The 27,861-nt window shown below is 37.1% G+C and overlaps 2 protein-coding genes across 8 annotated transcripts in view; one reads left to right on the top strand and one right to left on the bottom strand.

Annotated features, from left to right (window-relative positions):
* DCLK2 (doublecortin like kinase 2) overlaps positions 1-13,880 on the top strand; it is an 86,288-nt gene extending 72,408 nt beyond the window's left edge. For 2 of the 4 annotated variants that reach the window (XM_082758984.1, XM_082758983.1), the window contains 6 exons: positions 1,469-1,602; positions 2,575-2,652; positions 4,151-4,247; positions 6,037-6,117; positions 7,170-7,286; positions 12,460-13,880. In XM_082758984.1, coding sequence (XP_082615110.1) covers positions 1,469-1,602; positions 2,575-2,652; positions 4,151-4,247; positions 6,037-6,117; positions 7,170-7,286; positions 12,460-12,681 — 729 coding nt within the window. In that variant the 3' untranslated portion in view covers positions 12,682-13,880. Of the gene's footprint in view, positions 1-1,468; positions 1,603-2,574; positions 2,653-4,150; positions 4,248-6,036; positions 6,118-7,169; positions 7,287-8,342; positions 8,426-8,948; positions 10,105-12,459 lie in introns of those variants that run through there. The other 2 variants (XR_014317376.1, XM_082758985.1) reach the window with 2 other exon arrangements.
* A 7,814-nt stretch (positions 13,881-21,694) lies between these two features.
* LRBA (LPS responsive beige-like anchor protein) overlaps positions 21,695-27,861 on the bottom strand; it is a 390,603-nt gene continuing 384,436 nt past the window's right edge. For all 4 annotated transcript variants that reach the window (XM_082758982.1, XM_082758979.1, XM_082758981.1 and 1 more), the window contains 2 exons: positions 25,477-25,628; positions 21,695-23,245 (listed from right to left, as the gene is read on the bottom strand). In XM_082758982.1, the coding sequence (XP_082615108.1) occupies positions 23,155-23,245; positions 25,477-25,628 (243 nt within the window). In that variant the 3' untranslated portion in view covers positions 21,695-23,154. The remainder of the gene's footprint in view (positions 23,246-25,476; positions 25,629-27,861) is intronic.

Below are 27,861 nucleotides of genomic sequence, written 5' to 3'. Positions count from 1 at the left end.
ATCTGGACTCTTGCTTCCGTTGCAAAATCCATTATCTGACACGTATTGTTTTCAGATGTTTCATTTTACTTAAACGTAGCAGAACAGATGTACTTTTCTCAGTTTATTTGTATGTGATGATCATTCTTTCCAGTCATGGAAAAAAGCTGGAAAAAATTGTAGTCACAGACATTGTCCAAAACAAATGAGCCCAGTTGTAGTCTCTAAGTGTTTTCTGATGGGAGCTCTGACTTTACAAATATACTTACATTGAATTTCATGCTGAGAAACAAGTGCACGAGGATTCATTGGTGGAAGTGACATTGCTCAGTAGAAAGCAAAATTAAACCTAATGGGGAGGAAGATGGAGATTTCATAACAGTTTAAGTAACAGCTCGCTCCATTCTTACATAAACACTTTTTTTAATAGACTATTGAATATGTTATGTTAATCTTTGCTCATAGAAAGGTGTGCATCAAGAAACAATTTCTGTAAGATGTTTATGTAAAGTAAGACAAAACTATTACAGCCTTCAAAATAATGTCGCTTGTTTTGGGATGGAAAAACAATCTATTCAACAGTTATAAAGACTCTAGAAGTTTGTGCTATATTTCCCTAGTAGATTATTTTATTTAGGTAGCTTTAGAGCTAGCAATCAAGACGTACTTAAAACACTTTATCATGTAATTTTATCTAGGTCTCTAGAAAATTACATAGAAATAAAAGATACGTTAGATACAGCAGAAATCTCCACGCATAGGATTTATTAGCAAGTGTAAGTATTATTAGATGAAAAAAGCTTGGTCATAAGCTGAACAGAGAGCTTAATTAATCTGTCTTTCAGCCAAAGCTTTGTTTCATTTCTAAGCATAATGTGCCAATTCCTGTTCTAGTCTAGGTGTCTTTATAGAGACCAGGATTCCTTCAGTGTAAGATGAGGTACATAACATGGTTTTACAGTAGTGCAAAGACACGGCCTAACTGGAGCCAAGAGGTATACAGTTTCCTTTGTTTTCTTTCTTGGACATTTATGTCAGTCACATTAAGAAGTTACTCCGAGTGTCCTGGACAGCAACCTACCATTTCTCAAATGTATAATATAGCCATCTTTGTTTAAGTTTAACGTAAATTACAAAATATTAGTAAGAGAAATTAAGTTCTTGGCTTTTTAAGAACTTGTAAAGACTAGAATGTCCAGAAGCAGAGTAAATTATAGCAAGAAAATATTTTCATATATTTCCTTTTCCAAATTGAGATTACTTATCGCTGGACTGTCAAGAGAAGTCTGTTCTTAGAAAGTCTATAGCTTAAAACACATTTAAGAATCATGGACCTTAACCCAGCTGTAACACAGGGCTATTGAAGTTACATCTTTTTCCTACCGTCTCAGTGTGACGATGATGATTTTCCAAGAAAATCAAAAGGTTAAAAAAAAAAAAAAATGCAAATATCCTCTTCACCATTCTGTTTCTCTATTCCCAATTCTAGGTCTGTGAATATTCAGATGGAACCAAGTCCTTGAAGCTAGGAGACTTTGGACTGGCAACTGTGGTTGAAGGACCTTTATATACCGTTTGTGGTACGCCCACATATGTGGCTCCAGAAATCATTGCAGAGACAGGGTGAGGATAAGTAACTTAAGACATAGGTCTTGTAACCAGATATTTTTGGCAGGTAGCTCCTCACTGCTGTAAGAACTAGAATGCTCTAATAGGATGGTCCCTCTAATAGGATGGTCCTCCATCTCTTTTAACCAAAATAATTATGAGAAAACTGGCAGCATTCAGCTCCTGAAGGAGGCCAATTTCCCCATTCACCCTGTTGGTTTAATTAAACAACCCCATTTTTCTGTATTTAAACAGGTGGGTGCATAAATACAAAATAATTTTGTGAAATGGCAGAACTTAACCAGTCTTCTATCCTACTAGACAAGAGCTCTCCATTCCATCTTAGCTGAATCTTGCTTTAACTGTGACTTCGATCCTCCTAATGGAGGAAGGTTTGTTGCATTGTTTCAAGCATTGTTCAGTGCATTTGTCATATTGACAAATACTTCAGCGCTGCAGTGATCTCAAATGTCAAAGTGCATTTCATCAGCATGGTTTACATTTGGACAAACTGAAGCTACTGAATAGGAAAAGAAATAAGAAAAAAAAAGATCTCTTGTTGACCTCTAGTGCTTTAATTTCTGTGCTTTAAAAGAAAGGTGCAGTTCTTTATCCCTGTGTTACTCATTCATTTAGGAAACTGGAGAATCTTTCTTGTTGCTTAGCAACACATAATAATGTCAGAGGTAGTTACTCCGGTGTGGGGACTAGGGCGCATCCTTGTCTTTTATCGTCAGTGTTTCTGGATTGGGAAACTGTGATGCTGAATTGAATCGGGGTAGTGAGGGGGGCAGGGAAGGAATTCTGTGGAAAATGATGTTATCAGGGCTTCCTAAGTGTGTGAAGGACCCTAAGTAAAATCCACCTCATCAGCAAGTAATTTATAGTAGGATCGCAATGCATGTTCATGTAATTTTCATCAACTGTTTGATTGAAATGAGTTTTATTTTTCAACTGAGCACAAGTAACGCAATCTTGTTTCCTCAGATATGGCTTAAAGGTAGATATTTGGGCTGCAGGCGTGATCACATACATACTGTTATGTGGATTTCCACCTTTTCGCAGGTGAGTGTCGCTGTACCTCCTTTCTGTAAGTAAGCCTTATCTGTCTCCTTGGAAAAGGTGCCTTGGAAAAAAAATGGATTAGACTGATACATTTCCTTTACCTGCTTGGTCCTTTATAAAATTGGTTTCAGTTGTCTCTCTTGTCATGTTTTGGGATTTTATTTCTTTAATTTTCTATAGGAGCAGCTGGCTTACTGCTGTGTTCAGGGATGTGGTGTGAGAGCCTAGTTACATTTCCTTTTGTCTGCTACATTGGAGCTAGTTAAATGAATGAGTATATTTTGCCCTCTTGTGTTTCTGCTTGGACACAGCATCTTACTGATTTACTGTTAAGGGAAAAAAAGTTAATAGTATACTGAGGTGAAGGGAAGAATTTATTTATGTTGCATTTTTAATTTTGTTAATCTTCTTTGGCAAGTTTCATATGGCTGATGAAGTTTGTTAACATGATTCTCGCTGCTTAATATCCCAGTATGCATAAAGTCTACTAAAGTCAGATGGATGTGCTTTGCTCCTCGGTAATTTTTGTTGCCAGGGAATGAGAAGGAATTAGCACATTTTAATCAGGAATTCTCCCCTTCCCGTTATTCTTGCAAATAGTGTTTGTCTGTTTTTACAGCAAAACACCTACTTTAACTAAAAATCACCAGACCAAATATATTGCAAAGAATACATTATAAATTATAGTCAATGGAAAAGTTATCATTTAGTTTTGGTATTTGTTTTTTGCATGTTATTAGTGTGCTTAAAACTAAAAAACATGTTTTGAAAGCTATATTATACAAATAAATTACAATTGCTTCAAATAGAGTTTGGGCTGACAAGGCAAAATGTCCATACTATGCTATCAGAATCAGGACTTAATAAAAGGTTAACAAGTATTTGTTGCAAAACCAACTCAAAACTACGTTGTTTATAACAGAGTTTGAGTGGATGTTCACAGTAGTTGGGGTCAACAAACAATTTAAAAACAAACAAACAAACAAACACAAAAACACTGCCTCTGCTTCCTGAATATTTATGATACCATACTTTTGATAAAAAGGTACTTATCCCCTCAGTAACCTGCCAGTACTCAGTGGATCATGTGTTTTCCATATCATCTCTTTAACTTTTGAAAATTCTCCTGTTGCACTAGCTTAGTAGAAGAGGCTCGTTTCACTACACTTCTTCCCCTGTCGTAGTCTTTTTGTGGCAGGTCCTTTAGAGGTAGGCTGGCAAGTGACTTATTTTTGAATCACCTTTACTGTCACTGCATGATGTGTTAGCTATGTAGTCTCTATTCCAGTAGAAGTATTATTTTTCTGTTCTTATCACTCCTGATAGTGTAACTATGGCAAAAACCTCAGAAGTACTGCCACTATATAAGCCTGCAAATTATGCGCTTGTAATAATTGATAAAATATCATTTCTGTTCCATTTCAAAATCAAATTAAAAAAAAACAACTCATGCCAGACTTCTTTCTTCTGATCTTTTTAAATTGTTGCTGTTCTACAGTGAAAACAACCTTCAGGAAGACCTTTTTGATCAGATACTCGTTGGGAAGCTGGAATTTCCTTCACCCTACTGGGATAACATCACTGATTCAGCAAAGGTATGATACATTGTCTAACATGGAAAACAGTTTCTGACAAGCCACTGAAAAGACTGTATCCTGTTGAAAATGCAGAACAGAAGATTCAGAACAGACTTACCTGCTCTTCCAGCTGCTGTGCCTTTTTAGTTAGCTTAATAGTGCTTGATGAAAGCTCGGGTTTAGCAGACCTACTATCATGTTATTGTCTGAGTGAATAAGTAAGTATAGCAAAATGGCAATTGCATTCAGTGAACATCATGTTGTTGGGTTTACTTAATGAAGGACCATTTATAGCAGGTTCAGTACTTCCACTATGACATAACCATCTCCGGATTTTCCCCTCCAGACATTCTTTTAAAAGAAGAATGATTGCTACGTGGACCGAATACAATTGACATAATTTTTCCTATTTTACCACTTATTTTACTCAACTTTCCAAGAGTTGCAGCCAGCTTATTTGCCATTGCTAATAGTTCTTGTGTTATCATTGACGTTTGTGTTTAAAATGATTGATTCTGTAGGATAAAGGTTTCAAATGTTAAACCCCACTTGTCAAGTTAATTCAGGTAATGTTCTCTAAATGATGTCTAAAGATTCTCATTAGCACACAGAGGTTATTTATTATCCAGCTAATGAGAAGTTGCATTTTTTCCTGAATTTCTCAATGGCTGTTACCTGAAAAGAGAGCAAATTTATTGATTTGCCAGTGTTTCCCAAGCTCCAGTCACCTCCTACTCTTCCAGACTTTCATTAAGAACAAACAAGGCCCTCAATCTTGGTACTAGAAGCCATCTTTCACTTCAGATTTACACAGCCTAAGTGACGTGGCTGGTTGAGAAACCTCACGGTTTGTATGTTATTTGCATGAAGAAGCCTTTTCTCAAAACTGAAATGATGACTAGTCTTCTTGAAGTACTTTTAAGGAGTGCATATGACTGGCAATTTGGAGGTTATAAAAAGTTTTTGAAAGGGGAATTTGGCTCTAATTACATGAATTTGTTCATAAGGTAGAAGGAAATATTTGTATTGATAGGCTTGTAGAACCAGGAATTACACCAGTAAATTAGCTGTTAGTTACATAGCAATAAACAATTGAAGAAAGTTGGGGGGGGGGGGGGGGGGTGATTGTTTTATTTTTAAATTCTACTTGTCTGCTTTGCAATAATGACCTCTTTAAGCTTTATCATATCCATAAGCAACATAGTTTTACCATTAACAAAAAGTCCACGGAGGCATTTGATAAAGCTGAAGACACCTGCTCTAGTGACTCTAAAACATGATTAAAGCTGCAAACAAATCATAATGAAAACCACAATCCCTTTTTTTTTTTTTTTTTTTTGATTTAATCATGTAATTAAGTATTTTCCCCTACTTATCTGCCTTTTCCTACACTGGATGATTCTGAGCTGACAAATTGAGTTAAATGTCCTTTTATTCTTCTAGTGGAACACACAGGAGAATGTAGTTTTAAAATAACTTCAACTGTTTCTTGAATTTCTGATGAAGTTTCTTACCTCTGATTTGTCCTCTTTACGTACGGTGACTATGTACGCTGCCCATAGAGGAATCATGTCTGTCCCAGGTTTGTTTTCATTCTGGTCCCCTGCACGAGGGGAGAACAAATTGGAACATTATCGCTGATGTTTGCAATGATTACTTTTTGTCTGGTTTTAAAAGAGTCAGTGAATCATGAATACAATAGTAGTTGCACTGAGAAGAATTCAATGCAGATAGCTCTTTTCTATTGTAATGCCCTTCCCCATTCCACTCAAACTCTTATTTTTCTTTTTTCTTCTCCTCTCCAAAGGAGTTAATTAGCCTGATGTTACACGTGAATGCTGAAGCTCGATATACAGCTGCACAAATCCTAAGCCATCCCTGGGTGTCAGTGAGTAAAGTATATTTTTTTTTTGTCTCTAATTTAATATTAAATCTATAAAACTAAATATTACAGTGTAATTCTCAGAAGCAGCAACATGATTCTGCTATGCCCATTTCTGTTTATTGAACCACTAGTCCCTTTTCCAAATGTTAAAGAGTTTAGCACAAGTCTGAAGTAAGCTACAGCTCTTATCAGTTCTGTTAGCTACTGTGCTCTAAAAGAATAGAGCAACTATTAATAAACTATTATTAAATATTGTTATTTATTAACTATTAATAAAGAATTATTGTGCACGTTGACATCTTGCTGCAATGCTACTTAAAAGAAATTACTATTGCCTATTTTTTCACAAGAGAAATAAAATTAGTAAATAATATATTATTTTTCACGTAAGCACTAAGCTGATGACAGCCAGGTACTTCATCTTTTTGAACTGCAGCAAGAAGGAACACCAAAGTGCACTGCTTACTGATTTAAAATCCTGTTTTTATTAATAAATATTAGGTTTACATGTATATAGCCAACCGTTATTTCCACACACATTTTAAAAGAGAGACCAATATGATATATGGAGTTCCCTCAAACATGAGAAAACAACTGTAATGATTATTTCTCTTCGTAACAGCTCCTTTCAAATGTACTTATGGCACTGTATTTTGTTTCCACGTTTTTGGGGATGTGATGGGCCATTTAAAATCTTGATATAAATAAAACCAACTGACAAATATGCTTTTTATTTTTAACATTATAGTTAATGCTTGAATAAAACTTAAAATAGTGGGACAAATTCATGGACTGAGAGTATACAGTATCACATGGCGTTTTAAGAAATAGGTCATAAATAAAACAGCAGCTGCTACGTTCCTTTCCTATGTAATTTCTCTTAACCAGTTTGAACCATAGCTCATCTATGAGAGGGCATTCTTTTTGGGCTGCTTATCTAAATGATTACTTCAGAGGAAGTACCTCCAGATAATATACAAGTTCTCTTTTGCTCAGTTACGTTAAATGTTTTATTACTATTTCCTAGCTTCACTATTACGTTTGTTCTTGCACAGGATGATGCTTCCCAGGAGAATAATATGCAAGCTGAAGTAACAGGTAAACTGAAGCAGCACTTTAACAACACCCTTCCCAAGCAAAACAACACATCTGCTGGGGTTTCTGTCATCATGGTAAGTGAAATTAAATGGTTTTATACATTCTATATTACACTTCACAATTTTTCTAACAGTGTTCTATGAGCGTGTGTGGTGCAAGAATAGCAAAAGCAAAGCTAGAATAGTCTCTAATTCTAGTTTTTATCTGTGTATTGTGTGGATTCTCCCATCATCGCTTGAGAGCAACCAAGTCTACCACAGCGTGCTAGCTGAGCTATAAAAGCAAGCTTTCAGATACGTGTTAACACTAAGTAGTAGTATGTTGAAATGGAGTTTATATGATTTGAAATTATTCATTATAAAAGCTGCAATATTGTTTTTAATCATATTAATCACTAGTTAGCTAAGTTGGCTCTTCCCAGATGCCAAACCAATGTTTGATCCTGAGCATGCTGTTGTTCAATACTATGCTTGTGGGGAAACCAGAATCCCTTTTGGACATTTTTCATAATATTGAATATTTACCACATTAATTTTGTCCCAGTCTAACCACATATATGTTCCCTAATGGGGAACTTTATTCAAAGCATATGAAGGAACCCTGATGATATAGCTTAACTTACATAAGCAGTACTTACAGCAGGCAGATATATGAATCATGGTAAAGGAAATGCAGTTGAGTTCACTGTTGTCAGTTCTCAGAACTGCACTCGTAATTGACCAGTCACTTTGGCAGAGAAACAGTCAACAGTTCTAGAGGCTGAACTGCCATTCTTGTCTTATTGCTGTCCATTGTGGTTTAATGCAAGGGTGCACACTGTGCACAGAATATCTTCCATTATTAAAAGAAAAATAAAGCCATTGCTGATAGTAATGTACCAGTGACTTTCTTCCCTGATAGGCTTAATTACTCGAAGTCCACCCCACTTATGCTACCAAAGAGTTGTTCTTATCAGCTTAGAGTAGACAAATTTAAATAACATGTCTGCATATATATAAACTTTTGAAAATGCATTTATATGAATTAAATAGGCAAAAGATCTAACATGGAAAGGTGGTAACAAAATAAAAATGAGAGAAGTCAGAAAATGTGTTTCAGGTTCATGCTGTTGTCTGCATTTCATTTGACAGTTTGACTTGACAGTTTGAGAGGGACTTCAGAGCTTCATTCTTTATACTGTTGAGACTATGGATAAGCCTGAAGCCGAAAACTGGTATAAAATGCACTATATGTAATAAGAGCAATTTTAATTCTAACTCTCAGCCCCTCTCCAACTTGCATGCCACTTAAGCCTATCTCAGATCTCTGACACAGCGTAGCTTCTGGCTTCTTATTGGTGTAGATTTTTTTCCTGATTCTGTTACTACTGACATCTCATCAGCCAGGAAAGTACACGTCGTTAAAACTTATATTTTAATTTTCCCTTTTTCTGCCTTAGTTCCTCCTAACCGGCATGGAGGGATGTAAACAATTAATTATTTAGCTCTGAATGCAGCTCCCAGTTACTGCTGAAGGGAAACATCTCGTTCAGAAAAGAGCGTAATCTAATGAGAGTTAAGCCCCCAGTTTGTTTTTCTTGCCCTGGTTTATCTTGAGCACTGAAATTTAGTTATCTTCAAGTTAACAAGGTCTTCACTTGTACTAGAAATCATCACTTAAAAACATTCAGACAAGCACAGTATTGTAATTCTCGTGTATTGCAGTGCATTGCTAAATCAGCAATATATATTTAACAGAATCCCTTTTAGCATCACTTCATTCAAATATTGTCATCTGGCCAATGCAGATAATACCACCATGTGGCAGATAAGTAAAACTGCACATACCTACTTCAGTGTTCTTGCACAGGAGACTTTCTGCCCCTAAAAGCATGTTGCTGTTAACTCATTACTGATTTTTTTTTTTGTCAGTTTATAAATGTTCTGTTAATCTAAATTTGCTGCAATTGTGTTAGTTCTGCTTAAAGTAAGTCTAGTTTCTGTCCCTTGCTTCCTTCCTTTTTCCTCCTTTCCCAATGCCTGCATTGCTTTCTTCTGAGTAGGTCCAAGGCAATGGTACGTACTAACTGCAGTGCTTTGTTCTGCTGCACAAAAAATACATGTGCTCTGTTTGTCACAAGGAAAAAGGAGAAATAGTTCAGCCAGTCTGAAGTGGAAAGAGCTTTACCACCACACAAAAATGCTAAAATAAAATCTTCTCAATACTTGCAAAGGAGTTTTCTATATTAAGAGATGGATATTTGAAATTTGCTAGGCTAGCACTAATATAACTAGTTATTTCTTACCTCCTCAGACATATCTTAGCCTATTCCCCTTAGAGCAATTTTGTATATATGTACATCTTAGAATATCTGAAAGCAATAGAAAAAGTACACATCAGCTCTTGTTCACACCACAAAGCTACAACACTGGATACCCTTCTATGTCCAGAGAACAGACTGACAGCTGGCACACGTTCCTTGTGAACGTGACACAGAGTAGCCCAAACTAACAAAATGTAGAATTGCTTGATGAAAGAAAAGGTGGGAATTCTATGAAGAAACCAAAACCAACAAAACTAAAACCAAACTACTGAAATAAGAATTTTCATAAAATATTGTTGCCTCAGCCATCATGTGTAACAGAGCTAGTCAGAAGGTAATCCTAACTTAACAAGTCCTAACTTAACAAAAATTTTTCTTCCTCCAGAACAGTGAAATTCAACCTCCTCTTCAGTTCTAAAAAAAATAAATATGTAATAAAATTTAGGATTTTTATTTATGTTGTATTGCTATATGCAAGGTGTGAATGACTATCAGAAGCTGCTGTGAGGACAGCACCATCTGCATGAGCTGGAAGTACTTCCTTTCCTTTCCATTTTTAAATACCGTGCCTTGCCACTCAAACAGCAGGAACCTATTTATTCACAATTCTTTTTCCAGCAAGTAAAAGAGGAAATGCAAGCCTGCCTGCATAGCAGCTACGTTGATAATGGTAAAACTAGTGCATGTCATAGCTAATCTCAAAAGTCTAGCTACAGTTCAGCTAGACATTCCCTTGCATGCTTCATTTGCAAAGTTGATTGCTAGAAGTAGAGAATTCAATTGGGAACTATTGAATTTTCTCCTTGTGCCTGTATGCATGTAGACTTCCGTTGTAACTTGAAAATCAGAACAAAAGAAACCCCCTCACTTTAAAATACTTAACCCTTGCCTTTTAGGGGCTCTTATCCTCAGTACTAGGGGCTAAAAAGCCTGTCAGGAAGGCCTTGCAGGGAGGAGGGGCATCACCAGGCTGCTGGATGATTCCCACCTAGCCTGCTCATATAGCATGCAAAAAGAGTTAACAAAACACAACAGAAAGCAGAGTTAAGTCTGAAAAATACAGGAAAGAGATCTTTGTACCTCCAGTGTGCTGGATAAGAGGCAGGTGTAGGAGCCCTTGTCATTGATCCAAAACAGTAATTTGAATCACTGGTGTTAAGGAAAATCTAACATGGATCGATGTCTTCTATCTGTTCTACTCAGAAGGAACTGACCCATTCCCAGAGCCAATTGTCAGTAGGAAGGGTAGTGTTTTCCAGAAGGAGAGAATAGAGTAAACTGGCTCTAGCTTTTTCTTGAGTTTTAATCGTTATATAAAGTAAAATAGTTCTAGCAGGAGATTCTGAGTGAGATCAATTCCAGAACAACCTGCCCTCCATATACCTGCAAACTACAGAAGTCCTCTACTTGAGAAACTGGAGATGCCAGTCCAGCTCTCTTTGCCAAAGTCAAGTAAAAGAGAAATTTGAATTTCAGTACCCTGTAATGAAAGTTTAGCTACATGATCAATTTGGAGAGAGGATATTACTTTTTCTCTGCCTTGTCCTTGGTGATCTTGATGCAATAAACCATGGCTCAAACACATACATACTGAGGTTAACTTGTATCAGAAAATTATTTCAGTATCAAAACAACAAATTTTAGTAAACAGCGTATTAGACCAATTCCACTAATACATAGAAATTATCACATTACAACAGTCTTCTGTAGCAATTTCTTTTAATTGCTCAGGAGAAGGCAGAGCACCTGATCCTACTGCACAGTTAGTACATCCCAGCTCAAAATATGACTCCAAAAAACAGTGTCTTGCAATGCTTACACATACATACGCAGAGGTCACTATGAAAGTGAAGCACATATTTGTACTCTGCTTTTAACTTCAAGTATCACACGTTTGTAGATTACTGTAGAAAACCCAAGATGTACTTGACTGGAATAAGCATACCTTGCACCACTCTACATCACTGAATGAACTACAAAAAACTTAATCTGTACTAATTTAAATCTGTATTATCAGTGGTAGTTAAAGCGCTTCCATGAAGCAAATGGTTAAGCCAAGACTTACAGGGTTTTATAATGATCAATATAAGCCTTCAAGCTGTGAAACAAGACCCATTGTGCTGTCCCTCCAAGTCTTAGAAAACAATGCTGAAAGACAGTTTTGACACAGGCACTACAAGATTTCCCTCTAGGTCACTTCAAATATCCTCCTAGAAATGAAACATTACACTGTGGTTTAATATAAGATTGCAGTAGCCCTCAGAGGCTATGAAAGTTGTCTGATTCAGCAGACACCACAGACTCTAAGATAATCCACCTATTGCACTACGGTGTTCTCAGTTTCCAGGATAACCTCTTCTTCATTAAACCTGTGCATTTTCAGGTATAGCATTCAGACATTAACATGGTTTTGCTACTGTATTCTGTCAGTTGAAGGAGAGCTCACCTTCCTTCTTTCAACAAGAAAAGGATTCTACTTAGAAATAGAAAAATTCCTTACATTTTCATCTGTCACCCTCAAAAACTGATACAGTTCCGTTCCTTGTGGTTATAGAAACATATATTTAAATTATATGTTTAAACTAAAAAGTATTATATTACTTCCTGTATTCACACAACTGCAGGTACATAAATTTTGCTAAAAGCTAGTATGAAGAGTTCAGACTATATGACAACCGCTTTTTTTTTTTTCCACATCAGACTTGCAAGATAAAATTGTCAGCTTGTACCATCACAGCAAACATAGGTCTAGAATATGCATTTTCTAATGACTGCACCATAAAAACCTACATTTAAATAACATTTCTAATTTTATTTCTCCTTTTTTCTGCCTCTAATGCATGCCCTTGATGTCTTGTAGATTATTTTAACCCTGAAGTTACCTCAGGGATTTGATTTAACTGCTGGTTTTTATATTTTGCCATGGGTTTCTTGTTTGTTTTTAGAACACAGCTCTAGATAAAGAGAGTCAGATTTTCTGCAGCAAGCGCTGTCAGGACTCCGATAGAGCTGGAACGGAGACAGCTTCTGCAATTACTGCTGCAGCTGATGATCCTCGTGTGACTGGGTCCAAGACCCTCCTCCCTGCTGCTTCTGAGCCAGTCAGATCCCCCTCGCTCCCCACCTCAGTGTCTCCTGAGTTTGCTGGGGATCAGCCTGGTGTGTAGGACTGATTAAACCAAGTGCAACTGAAGCTCCCTGCACTCTTGCCACAGTTACTCTTCGTTTCATATGATGGTTCATTTCCAGTTTTCTTGCACCCTCCTGTGGCAAGCTCAGGGCAGGCTCTGCCATGAGAGACTGAAATTCTAACGGCGGGTGAACAAATGTGGTCCTCTGAGTGCTCTTTGCCCTCGGTCTGTTGAACATCAGTAGGGAGAAAGATTCTGGTAATGTTAGATGATTTTTAAGTTACCTGTGTTAGTTTAATTTACTGCATTCACACAGCCTTGGGCTCTGTAAGTAGACTAACTTAACTGTGTAGCTAACCATATTTTTATATAGGCATTTGAGATGATGAACAGTTGCCAGGCTTTGCTTCTAGCAGCAGGCCCCATTCAGTTCTTTTGATGAGGATTCTCAGAAAAGCAAGAGAGGAAGACAAGGGAAGAAAACTTACATTCACCTTCTATTCCGATGCCTCTACTTTTAGTCAAGTTTCTACCGAACTTGAAGAGGCATATTTTCACAAAAAAAAAATAATAAATTAGTGTACTAACTGTAAAATATCATGAGGCAAACACTGGAGATACAGGGAAAGATGGTAATTTTTGCATAAAGTTTGTTTAGACTTGCAGGCTGCAGGGTAGCGCTTAGATAATGCGAATTTAAATAAAGTGACTTGGGATATGAACATGAGCACTGGACATTTATTTGTAATGAAGACTGGAGTCAAGGAAGCCTTTTTGTTCAAGCTGTTTTCTATCCTAATCACAAATGTCGCATCCATACCTTTCTCCAGAGTCAGGCTACAATAAAATGACTTTGGAGCTGTGAACGGAGAGCCTGCTGCATGTCATCTAAGCTAGGATGGATGGAGCAGTTCCTAGTTCTAGGGCAAGCTGCTAGAGGAGCTACTACAAATGGCCTCAAAAAAAAGCTACCCACAAAAAGTAGCTGTCAGAGGTTTGTCAGTGCTATCCCCCTATTCACCTGGTGCAGGCACTGGAAACAAGGATCGGGGAGCAGCTATCCTTAATCTGCAGTCACAGGTAGATGAGGTTTTATCTTTGCCATACTGCTTAGTTCAATATTGTATCTATTCAGCTTATTCTTTTCCTTTGCTCGTTCTTATGAATTGGTCATAGATCATTTTCTTTCTTAGCTATACTTTCTACTAGAATTGTAAAAGAAAGACCTGCAATAAACTTTCTAAAATTAAAACCCTTGGTCATTTATTTCTTTGAGAATTCAGTTATTTTGTTAGTGGAGAGACCGACCATTTAGGTACCTAGCAAGAAGATTTCATAAAACAAATCCAAGCATTTCCCATGACCTTTTAAAGTCCCTTGATATGTACAGAAGACAGAGGTAATACATAACTGACCACAAGTAATTGTCTCTTCAAAAGGTAAAGCAAAGTGCACAAAGTGCCAATTGATAACTTAAAAGTCACAGTACAGCTGAGAGATTTACAGGCATATTGACAAAAAATGCATATGAGAAGGTCATAAACTATCATAAAAATGTTGGGCTAGGTCAGGACCAAAGGACAGTTGCAACTAGCTATTGTGAGTTAACTTTTTTTTGAATGGGATCACTGGAATGATTTCAAGATGAAGGGAGACTAAGGGAATGGCCTTTGAAAAAAATTAAGTACATTTCTATTTTTGTACAGTACAACAATATGAAGATAAGCCTAATCTTACTCAGAAACTAATGAGAGTCCACAGGATAGATATGCGTATGCAATTGCTAAGTTTGGTAAGGAGTCTTGGGATAAGGTAAAGAAAAGCTGTGTAATTTCGGATGGAATGGGCTAACCCAAACACCTCCAGCAAAGAAGGGGAGCCTCTGACAGAGAAGACAGTGATGAGCTACTGAGCTGGGAGATGATTAAGGAGGAAGTAGCAGCAAAGTGATGAAGACTGGGTTATTTTAAGCTCTGTTTTTTTCTAAGAGGATTGATATTCAGCTGTGTAAGACTAGATACTTATTTTATAAAGGAAAAATTGACACAGATTAACAGAAATAGCTAAGTTGTTTGCCACAAAGCCTCATACACATAATAAAGGAAAGGACGAAAATTTAACTGATAATCAGCAGCCAGTTGAACCACTATTTTGTCACATGGAAGATTCACAGAGGAGAGGCAGCTGATAGACTAGGCCAAGACACTTAAAAGTAGTGACAACAGCTGGGAAAAACAATCATGTGGCCAACATACCAGATAAAAACGTGGGATATCTGGGCAAGATTTTAACTCAGTCCATGACCATAGGAAACTTGCATCACTTCTCCATGCCTGAATTTAACGCCACAGATGTTAAAGCTATGGGTATCACACATTTATTTTGAACATCAAAATAAAGGTGTGTCGGTTAACAATAAAACACTTACTTAACAAAGGCTCCTAAGTCCTGTTTGGTTTGTTATCTATTGCATTTTCACTTAGTCTCTCTCTTTGTCCATCACTTACTGGAAGAAGGCAAAAATTATAAAATAAAAGGTAAAACAGAACTATGCTGTCTGCTACAAAGGGAAAGTATCAGCACATAGTAACAGCTAGAGAAACGTTAAATTCAAGTTATCCTTTTGTCAAGAGAGGACTGCCACGTTTTTCGTCTTATAAAAATCGCTGAAATTTAGGTACCATTTTGATAGATAGTGATTAAACACCAGCATTTTCATACACTCAACAGTGCCAGCACAACTGCCACCATGTCTAAATTAAAAAAAAAAAAAAAGCATTATAAAAAAATCTTTTAAAAAGCCTATCTTTGTAGGTCCTTTGAATGTGAGTAGTACTTCATATGTATCCCAGTGGCTCAGTTCATGAGTCCTAGATTTCAAATCTAGAAACATAATTGAGTCTACCCTGGGTGTAAATCAACATAACACTAGGTTCATTAAGATTCTTGTCAAAATTTACCCTTATACATACACACCACATAGACTGCCATACATATACACTACAACTTACAGCCCATTCTTGGGCTTATAAAATTAATTACAATAATTGTCAGTAAGTACATTAAGGTAGAAGATGTTTTATGATGTTGGCACTATTATCCAGCACTGGCTCATGCTTACAGTCATTAAGAATATTTCCGTAGCTCATTAAATCCTACCTTGCACTGTATTAACAAGCAGAGATCTTTTATTTTTAGATGCAGACATTTTTTCCCCCCCCTCCATCTCACTAAATACTTGAGGAAGAGAAGGCAGGAGAAAGCAATGACTGAATTTAATAGATTTGTGGCTTTTTCTCCTAAATTAAATATATATTTTTTTAATAATTATATATGCTCTAAGTTAAAAATGTATGTAAAATACCAGAAAATACTTCCAACCTACTTTTGATTCCCACTTTTCCCTTTCTTGCCTTTAAAAAACACAACCACAGGCTTTTTGTACTATACTGGCGTGCACCCAGGATCTCATTTGATCAAACCTTTTCTATGGCTACAGTACCTCACAAAGCACTTCAGTTTCAATCCAAATTCCAAGGGTTTAATTTTACAGCCAGAGTTGTATATCACCTCTAACAATTACATTTTCCTTGTAAGGATCCCACAAATATTTATGTATTTGTTATTAAAATATTTTGATTACTCTTAAAATTAACAGTTGAACATACAGAGGACATATTTATTCCTGCAGTAATGCTATCAAAAACAAGTAGTTGTTGCAGAATAAAGGGAGTAACATTTTACAAATAATAAAATGTAAATTACATTATTTATATGGAAATAAAAATTTGACAGCCCTAGCTTTGCAGAACATGTGGAAGAAAAGGTGTGCTGACTTTGTACTTGGTGCTGTTCCAGAGCTGGATTTAGGAACAAAAAGTATGTGGTGGGGTTTGAGCTGGGGAAGGTCACTCTCTTAATCCAAGGAAGCATGTCTCCAAGTCCCCATTAATCTCTCAGAAATAGAGGTTCTAAGATTTGGGTATTTGGTAAGAAGACTACGGCAACAACATTGACTTCCAAAAGTAAACTCCACTGTCGTTTTTCCTGTCTATCTTTACTCAGAGATCATACTGAATGTATAAGAACTAGTGTGGCAAAATACACAACAAAAACTAACAGGCATCCTTCAGAAGATGCCAGACACTTCCCGTTACCTCTTGGAGGGCCCTGGTGATGCAGGAGACACTCTCCTGCACCCTGGTTTGTGCTGAGATCAGTAGCAAGATACTGTCCATGATTTCCAACAGGGATTCCCAGCTTTGGTTCCTACAAGAAGACTGTCATTTCCCTAATCTACTTGAAATCAAAAAATCATTAGCCAGGAAGCATTGACTTGATATAATGCTGTCTGTGCCCTCCTTAAAACACAGTTCAAATTCCTATTCACAGAGGTGGTTCTGATTGTTTTAGGCTAAACCAGTAAGTTAAGGAAGCAAGGAGCAACCGAGTCAAGCATCCTCGTTTCATCCCAGTTCTAATAGCCTTCTCCTCTGGTAGTCATTGGTCTAATTATTACAGCACTGACACCAAGTTTGATGCTTTCACTAATCCAGAGGATACCTCAAAAGTAAGGTAAATACACTGAATTATCCACCATTAGAGACATACACACATCTTTCAATTATCTTGGTTTTATAGTTCAAAAGTGGGAAATTATGTTTTATGTTTAATCAGCTCTTTTGAGCTACATAACAATGGCAACTGGAAAGCAACAGAAATGCACAAAACTAATAACCTATCCTAAATGCTGATTAAGTAAAACTTTTCTTTTAAGATTAAAAAAAAAAAAGGTAATCGAACACTCCTACTGCCATCAGCTTTGATGTCTAATGCAAATGTTACCTAGAATCAGTAAAGTAACAGATTGTTTCTATTAACTGTGGGACTGATTTTCAAATGTTTAGCATTTATAAAACTAGGTATGTAGTTGGGCTTACAAAACACATTCAGTTATGAAGAACTGAACATCCCTGGGAGCTGAACTACTGCAAAGTGAAGATCAGTGCAGGCAGCAGAGGGGCACGGAGCCCTTGGGGAACCTCTGAGGGCACTGCTGGTTTGGGACTTATCAACTACATCTGTATAATTGGGGGGATAGGTTTCAGTGGCTTTTGAGATTGCTGTCGGAAGGAGGTGATCATTTATGGTGGCATTTTTGTATTTAATCTTTTTATTTTTTTATAACTAAATTAGCATTGTAAAATAAACAAAAGGGCAGGACCTGAATAAGCAAGCTGTGGTGGCACCATCCACCAAGAAGTTTTCCTTAACTTGCTACTGATCTTGATTTTTTCCAATGACATTTGAATTTTATTCTTTTGTCTGTCACATTTGTGAGAATCTTACAAAATGTAGCTTTAAGAGAAGCGAAACCTCAACGGGGTGTACCACCAGCTATTCCATTCTCTCCAGATTACCATTTGCCAATTAAAGCGAGATCCTGAAGTTTAGAGTGTTAAAACACTTTAAACATTTAAACACAATTTAAACACTTTGCTTAAAAAGAAACCAACTGTACAGTTCCACACGCTGTTCAGAATGGTCTGATTATGGTTTTGCAGCTAGCAGGGCTTGCTTGAAAAAGGATCACTAGCACACATGATAAATAAGATAAAAAGCAAAACACTAGAGCAATCTGCAAAGCCGCCTATCTGTTGCTGGATGTGTCTTGCTGGGCACAGCAAATTCTAAACACACAAATAAGACTGAGTTGTACTTCAGTGCTTTGCAGCTCACAATACACAGTGCACCAAGTAACAGTGGGAAGAAAAATTTAAAGGAACTCGAAGAAAGTAGCAAGTGATCATATTGAACTCTTTCCATTTAGTAAATAGCAATTAAAGTCTTTTTTTCCCCCAATTCCATGCAATATAGCATCATTTCCAAAACACACACCTAATTAATCAGTTGACTGTCTGATACAGCTCAAATTAGGAATTTGTGATTTCAGATTTTGCAATACAAGTCACTGTGCATTTCAAGAGTATGCTTTCCGATAGCATCTCAATTCATTTACAAGAAAGCAGTTGTATTTCCCATTATTTATCAAAGTGGTGAAGTATTCTAAATATTCATTATAATAACATGCTTTTTTATGATAAGTCTCCACTAAAAATAAACTGTTCACAGATATAGTTTAGGATTGGTTCCTTCAAACTTTGTTTCAATCTTTTCTTTTTTTTTTTTTTTCCCCTTCAGGAGACTGGCTGTGTTTTAATAGCAGGTCTTTAGGTTACGCCTAGTTGAATTTCAGTAAATCTAAACAAAATCAGAAACGATTTCCTACAGTTTTTGACCCACAGCAATTAAAGACCGGCTTTAATTTATGGTGTATAAATACTGACATGCATTGTTAAATTTATTGATTTACTGAAGACCTTTAGGCTGGTTCTGCATAGAAGTAAACCACTCCGGATTTCACATAACGTTGTATCGCATGGGAAACCCAAGAGAGTGCCTCATGTCAAGCTTTACACAACTATCCTAACCTCATACAGAAAAGGTATCACTGGTTTAAAGCAGCACTTGCGGAAGGGCCCATCCCTGGTTTTATTTTAGCTAGGATGCAGCCAGCTTCTTATAACAATATAGTCATCCTTTATTCCCTTTGAACTATTTTTAAATGGAAGAGAGACAGCAGAACAGATGTGCCCCAACAGAAGCACACGCCACTCAGATTTCTGTGAAGATGAAGCTTAATGCATAAAATGGAAAAGCTACAATCTAGATGGTCATCATATCTACACCATTCTTACCCAATACATCTAACAGCAATTCCATCCTCACAGAGATTCTGCCCTCACTAAAGGTGCAGTAACACTCGTTTCCCACAGAAGTCCTGGTTTTGAATTTCATTTCTTGTAGTAGCAAAAGGAAAACTGAATTTTGTTGCAGGACAGCAGCTGTCTACCAAAACAGTGTTTTTTTATAACTGCTGTTGTTCAGATCTGTGGAACAACTGAAGAAACTCCCCTGTTCATTAAAAATTCCCAGCCTGATCCCATGCATTAAAAGCACCACAGCAAGTAACGGATCTCCATAATATTTCTAAAGAGAAATTCAACTTGCATGCTTTTAGAAATACAAGAGGAATCAGAAACCATGCCAACTTCTTACAGTAGTTTTAAAAAACAACTACCATTATACTGCAGTAGCATGAAACTCTCTTTTTCCTAGTAAATAACAACTTTCATCAGCAGAAAACCCAAAGTTAATTGTTCCTGTTATCTTGGTACCAGATTAACTCTTTTGGACATTTCTCCTTTTGGGTGCTTTGCAAGCAAACCTTCAGAAGCAAATTGCTGCAGATCGGTACAGGAACAGCAGGACTAAATTCCAACCAGAAACAGCAAAAATCTATCTACTTTGCATGAGGCACACTTTCCAGCTGTAGAAGTTTTTTGACGACACACTGCACAACATGGCCAAGAGCTCACAAAATATTCTCGAAGGGTTAGTGCATTCATTTACCATTGCTTGCTGTATCTCATAACACAAACTTCCTTCAGAGAAACCACCGCTCTGTACACACCATCGCCTCCCACCAGAACCTGTAGCATCAACATCAGCATTTTCCACAAACACAGAACTAATTTCAAGCTACTTGAGCCAAGCCTTTCCCCACAAACCAAACTCACAGCACTGCTGCCAAGCAGCCTGACTCCCAGCAGTGACAAACACCACCTTCCAGAGGACCAGCTGTAAGCCACAATTAACAAATGCCCATTTGGACTTACCAGAACAGAAGAAGACCCAGACTGTCAGGTTAAAAGATGTTGTTCATAAATGCTCCGTCCAAGTTTTGAGAAAATGAAGGACTGGGGAAAAACTTGTTCTGTAAAGCTCCCTCTCTTCAGGAACACTCTGCAAATAAACGCCAGCTCAGGCACAGCTGCAGGTTCATGCCTGGCACCTGTTGATGTCCCAGCTGTGCAGGCAGGGGACCTGACACAGGTGCTGCTCTGATCAGACAACCTGAAGAGCTGGAAATTTAACCCTTTTTGCCACCTCAGCACAAGCCACATGGTATGGACTAGTGCAACCAGAGCTGAGATCCCAGGTGGAAGTCCAGGCACCCATGCAGTGTTCGAGGTGTGTGCCTTCACCCGTGGAAGGAGAAGCATTTCTACTCACCGGAGCCACCAGCCAAGCAGTCCGGACAGGTGAGGCCTTCCCAGCCTTGGTCATGGAGCAGAAGGTGAAGGTTTTCTTGTTCACAGGAGACCTGTGATATGCAGAACCCTGAACTGCAAAGAAGGAAAGTACTCTGCTTCCCAGAGGAGTACTTAGTGCCATCACATAGCTGCCACCAGTGTGTTCCCAGCAGCTGGATTCAGCTCAGGATAGCACCAGAGTCACAGACAGAGTTATGCTTTCACTTTGGGAAAGCACCTGATGATCAACAGGGCCTTTTCCAGGACAAGCAAACTGTTTTGATGCTGCCATACCTACCAAATCAACTCCCCATGAAATATTTTGGCCCTAAGATCACAGGCTATGACTTCTGTCAATAATTAAATGTTTCCTAAGTCAGAAGGAGATCATAAAGAGAAAATTTTCAGGATTTCCACTTGGCAAAATATGCCAGGCCACAGCAATGTTTCAACATTTCCTTTTTTTTTTCCCTCCCCACTTGGCATACCAAACCCAGTCCTAGATTGAGAAAAATGCAAATTGCACTTCAAGAGCATACCAATTTCCACTCAAAATCTTCTGATGAGAGGGCATGAGAGTTGTTGAACTTAGGGAAACACAAAATACAAGTTTTGCATAACAAATCCTATTCCTCAGTATACCTGGCACTTACCACAGCCATAACTATAGCCTTCACTTAATCAGATCATTCCTCTGCTACACAAAACTTATAAACGTAACTGTACCAATACCACCATAACAGCTTACAAATGTAGAGGGCACAGAAAACTTAGTCACCATCGCATAAACAGCAAGAGTACTTGTTAATGCATTATCCATAGCACTTGTTTTCCACGTTGTGAATATACTTTGAGCCACAAGAACCCAATACACCCCACCAAAGCTCTCAATTAGAAATGTAATTTTATTTAATTTCTTCACTCAAACTGAATTTTCTCATTCCAAATCTTTACTTAAAGAGATAGTAGCTAAATGCTTAGAAAAACAGGAACTGCTCTAATAGGCAGCTAGAGAAACGTATGTATTGATACAGATGGAATGTAAATTTCAACTCATAGATCACAACATACAAAGAAGATTTTTATGCAATACAGACTTACAAAACAATAACAGTTCTTTTCACAAATATTTTCACAGAGTTCTGCACAGCAATCTTGTAGAAAAGTAGATTTGTGCAACACCAAAATAACTTATTGTTCCTTAGTATAAATATTTTTTTTTTCATTTCCTAAAAGAAAGAGAGCATTTCACATGATTGGACAGGATCTGACTGGATTTGGTGATAGCAAAATATAAAAGATGTTCCTGCCGTACACAGAAAAGGAATATGGTGTGTGCTACAGTATTGCAGGAGTCAGTTGTGGAAAAATGAGAAGAACAGCCTGCAAGTCTAGTGCTTCTGCTGTTGTATAGAGGCTGAGCACCAGCAAACATCTGCCTTTTTAGTGCTTTCACAGTCAAACAGCAGAAATGTGCTTTGGTACTTGCATCTATTAAAAAAAAAAACAAAACAACAACAAAAAAAAAACCTGCCTCTGCAGGTTCCTAATTTGAGTTTAAAGTTTCCAAATAACCTTTCTGATTTTGAGGAACAATCCACATTTTGGTGTGCTTTGAAAGAGATGCCAAGTAAAAACTAGGAGGATTCACACTTGATGTAACACAAACTCCGTTGCTGATTTCTCTCTCTTAACTGCACAAAGCATACAACTAAAAAAGAACTAATTGTCTAGGCCTAGAAACATGCTTGAATAGTAACATTGATGGAAACAATTTTCAAAATTTAAAATTACATTAACCATAATTTAAATATTACTATTGATTCCCAGAAACTTCAGTGCTGTTGTAGTACAATCATTTGGAAAAGTACAAGACAAAGTGTAGTACAGATAGTACAGATTAAAATTCCCCAAACATCACAATTCATTTCCAGTATGCTAAAATCATATATTCTTCAAGGTTATAGGTAAAGCTTCAGGTGGAAAATTCATTTCTTCATGGTACAGCTAGAACATGAGTTTTAACCATCTTTAATTTAGGTTTCTTTTACATACAGGGATCAAAATAGACTTCTCATTATGACTAAAAATATAGATTTTTAACTACAGAACCCAGCAGCCATTTTTCTGCTTCATTGCCCTTCCCCCAAAAAAGTCAAGCAAGGTCTACAAAAATAGCGATTAACTTTAAAAAATAGGTTGCTTCTCCCAGCAAATTTAAGTTACATTCAGGTGGGATATAGCTATTTATAAGGAACAACGCTGTGGCAGGACACCAAGGGAGGCGAGCTATGGCCAGTCTCATTCTGACAACAGCTGCCCACATCAGTGCTAATCGTGGTCTCCGTGAAGATCAGTATCGGGTTTGATATTCATGATGCCAACGATTGAAATCATTGTAGAAAACCACTATGCTCCCAGATGCCATGCCAGTCAGTATACACCTAAGAAAAGCACAATATCACGTTAGTCAGCAGACCACTGCACGGTCATGTGTATGAGCCAACACACCAACAGGTTATGCCAAGACAGGCACGAGGAGACAGCTGGAGCTGGAAGGGCTTCACATGTCAGAAGAGTCCTTAGGGGCTTCAGGGGCTCCCAAAGACTTCAGCAAGCTGGATTTAGCTAATACTGCCATCTGCACAAGCTCTGACAGAAGATTTATGGACCACAAAGCCTACCGAAACACCATGCAACGATCTGTATGGTTGGCCTGAAGCTACAATTGACTCAAAAGTCACACGACAGAAGAGTTTACCAGCATCACTGTCCTGTAACCAGTTGAGATTTCCTGGGATTATTGTTTGGCTTGCTCATTTGTTTTTGCAGCATGTGGGAGTGGGATGAAGCAGCGAAGTGGAGAAGGTTTGGGAGATGTATTCACTTCAGTTTAGCCTTCCCCATTTAAGTTTTGCTCTATATGAAGTAATTGGATGTCAGCATAGGACACGTTAGTGTTGGGGTTTGAAAGCAATTTGAAGGCTTCAGTGGTTTTGAAAGTTCTTGAAAGCAATTGCTGTACTTTCCCACTGTGGTACTCTTTCTAAATACCTTAACATTGGCCTACTACTAGGGACAATTTAGACCTATTTGAAAAGTCATGATGCTGGCAATAGCATACGATAACAAGTGCTTCTGTATTGTGATTTCTACTGTTTCATATTAAAGTTTTATGAAAATCAAGAGCATGAGGAAATATAAAACTCTGGCATTTTGAAAAGAAAAAAAAAAAACACTTCAGAATGAAAAATAAATATTCAGAAGGAAAAGCTGCAATTTTTCCTTCAAAACAAAGATGAAATATGAGATCATTAAAACATTACATTTTGATAATGTCACTACTTCATTTCAATAGAACCATTTTGACTGTTTTTGTATTAGGTTAAAACCTTTCTTACACACAGTCTGTCAAACATATACATTCATGCACACCAAATAAATTAAATCCTCTTCCGCATTTCTGTCTTCAAACCCAGAGTGAATTGGTTCCTGACTTGAGCACATGGATACATTTATAGATGTCCATATTAAATTTCAATTTATTGACATGCGAACATTTTGTTGACATGCTATTATAATTACCATTTATAGATTCTCTAAATGCAAAACTGTATACATATTCAGGGGTCTAAAATTCAACAGCTGTAACGCAAGCTTTTGAAATACTTTTCACAGCACTTTGTTTTTAATGGAACACTGATTTTTTTCCAAAATGCCTACAATCTCTAATTATGTTTAACAAGAAGTTGAATGTTTGATTGAAGTCCACAGATTTTGCTGACTTGTTTTTTTTTTAATAGCTCATTTCATGTAAGCATTAGAAATGCAGTCCAGGTGAAAAAAAATATTTAAATATTTGCTATGGACTTCAGTGGAAAGTTAAGAATCTCAACAATATGCTTTACTATACAATGTAGACACTCCTAAGGGATCTAGAAGCTCAAGCCTCTTTGAAAAGCATACAGCAACTCCTCTAAGCATATACACCAAAGCAAAAAAAAAAATTCTCACCTGTGAGCAAGAAGGGTACAAATGAAATTGTAAACATGCCATAAAAAAACAGTACTATTGTAATAAAAATACAAACATCTTTTAAGTATAGCAGCATTGGCAAGTGCAATGAAAAAACACAGTAAAAATATTATCTAATTGTCTTCAGTAGAAGAAATCTTTAAGGGGTGTCAGAATTTATATAGATAAAATCACTTCTCTAGAAATGAACATTAGTATTTGCTTTTACCAAAGTATGGATGTGTAGAAGGAATCTTATTGTGCAGCTCTTTTAACTGATCTATTTTTTACATGAAGATCTGGAATTAGGAATGTAATTTGTACCGTAAGTGAACAAAGAAACATGAAAAGCACATACATAACCTTCCACCTCCATCTGACCCATACTGTACATGCACAGGCCAATAATTCAACCTATTTGGAAAGTCTGCCAAAGTAAGACTTCTTAAATATCTCTTCACTCCCTGCAAGATCTGAAATACTCAAAAAGATTATCTGCCCTAAATATGACATTACAGAAAGAAACTTATGAAAGTACAGAATTCTCAAGATAACCATCAGGATCTGAGATCTACAGAATATCAGAAGCAAAACAAAAATATAATTTCACTGTAAAAATATATTTTCTGAAATTCACATGAACACCAGACTTTGCTCTAACCTTTGGTCATATGACAGGGCCATGGATCGGATTCCAGCATCACACCCTGGGTAAGCAAAAAGCTGCTTGAGGTCCCACATCTGCCATACCATGACAACGCCGTTGTCTCCACCTGTAAGCAGGTACTGTCCATCTCGACTCAGCTGGATTGCCTAAGGGGAAATCACAGATATTTGTTGGTAAATATATGCTGCTTTTGTTCCCCCTCTCACACTTTCATAAAAAAAAGTTTTATGTTGACAGCTGGGTGTCTAAGGAGATTTGATATCAATGCAAGCTTTTGGGATACAACATCTTGTTATGTTATTCTACACAGCAATAGAACTACATGTAATGTTATGCACAATTATCTTTAATATGCTAGACGGCATTACTTAAGTTTTACCTCACCTATGATTTATTCCATATTCCAAAGATGTAATATGAGGTCAACTAAAGAAATTTACTCTTCTAATTGGATACATTTACAAGATCCAGCAGCACTGGCATAAAATCTAGTACCTGACATTTCCCCAAATGTTTTTAATACTAGCCTAGCTGTAGCTGTCCTGTCTGGCAAAGGGCTGAATAACGAAGGGAACTAAAATGATACAAAAATAACAAGAATTAATTTCAACCAGCATTGTTACATTCCTGCCCTGGATTAGTAAGATAATGAACCACCCTTGTTAATGGGGACTGTGGTTCTTTTCAACATCTATCCTGAAACTGCCTGTGACAAATTCACTGGCTTATGCCCTGAATTTGCTTGTACCATGAGGACTGATGGCAAAGCTACATTTGAAATCTTAGTTTGGGATCCAGATCATGCTGAAGGATTGGACATCATTGGTTTTCAGAGTGAAGACTTCTTCAAACTGAAGTTTACAATCTATTTTAATGTTTCTTATGTGCTATTGGAAAAATCATGACATATACTGAACACCTGGAAGAACAACATCTTTCCTCAGTTACCTGATGATGATACCACAATACTATCTGACATTAAGATGACTGCAAAGCATGAGAAATATTGCTTAAAGAGGAATTTTGTCACTTTAAACAAGCCAAAATGTTCAAAGAACTGTTCTTGAACTTTTATTAAAATGAAACATGCCTATGGGGTCACTGCTTTCTTCCGTTAGTCTCTGACAAGTTTCTACATTCCCACCTCTACTTTTCTGTTCCTATTGCTCTTGCAAGCACCCTTTTCATTCTGTTCTTGACTCTATCCTTGATTCTGTTCTTCTTTCTCTTCTGCTCCCCACCCCCTGATACCCCTTTCCCTTCCTCATCCAGGATCACTTCATCTCGTTTTTGGTTATGGCAATTTTGCGCACCTTACTGTTGGGGTTGATCATTGCAGGGAAAAATGTACACCTCCTGCACCCCTGGGCTGCAGACATCCAGTACTGAATGTAAATGCTAAGTAAGTATTGCCTACTGAATGCATTTAACCTGAGACTTTTCAAAGATTTGTGCATTGGATAAATTTGGGCAACAAAACACAAATCCTTCACATCAGAGCTAATTCTTGATAAATTTCGGCCTCCTGACCCAAGGCAGGGAGCCACAAAACTTTTCAATAGAACAATGTAATCATGTAGAATATTCAGAGCAATGACTTTTAAATTCTAAACAAACACATTTGTCCAGCCACAACCACACTCTACAAATTGGTTGGTCCATTTTAAAGCCTTGTCAGCGAAAGGCAAGGAAATCACCTGAAGATGATAGTCTACAAGGAAAATTCCAGCTCAAAGGTTTAAACTTAGGAAATAGCAGAAAGAACTTAAGGCAGGGTCTTCCAAACATATCCCTTTGTGTAGAAGTCAGTAAGTATTTTGGCACTTGCAATCTCTGCTTCTACAGACTTTCAATGTGCAAAACTTACACTGTGCTCTTAAATTCCTGAGGAAGAGGAAGTCACTGGCTTTTTAATATACTGACTATAGAGTGCATGCACCACAAAACCAGGAGAAATTAAAAGACAAAGATGTTTCATTCATGCAACATTAAAGTGTTTATACAGACTGCTGACAAGCCTAGAAACCAAAATAAACAGTCCATATAAGATACTGCTTTGTGAACAGCAATAATTGAAGTCAGACATACTGCGTATCTGTATTTTTTGTATTGCTGTACTCTATTACTGTGATGTTAAATACATCCTTTAAGAAATATATGATGTACAATACTTACATTAAGATAGAGTTTCTATAGGTGACTTTTATACTATCAGTTTTGAATGTTTACTGCAACAACTCCCAAGTAATCAGAATGAATTACATTGACAAGATTTTATTTCATACAATAACTTTAAGACGAATATAATTCAAATACAAACATATACTATAAACAAAATACAGTGATAACACTGAAATAAATAGACGATAAACCTATTCC

Source organism: Aythya marila (genome assembly GCF_965140915.1).
Source record: "Aythya marila genome assembly, chromosome: 4".
NCBI classification, from domain to species: domain Eukaryota; kingdom Metazoa; phylum Chordata; class Aves; order Anseriformes; family Anatidae; genus Aythya; species Aythya marila.
Note: the sequence above shows the minus strand (reverse complement) of the source record. Positions and strands in the feature narration are given on the sequence as shown.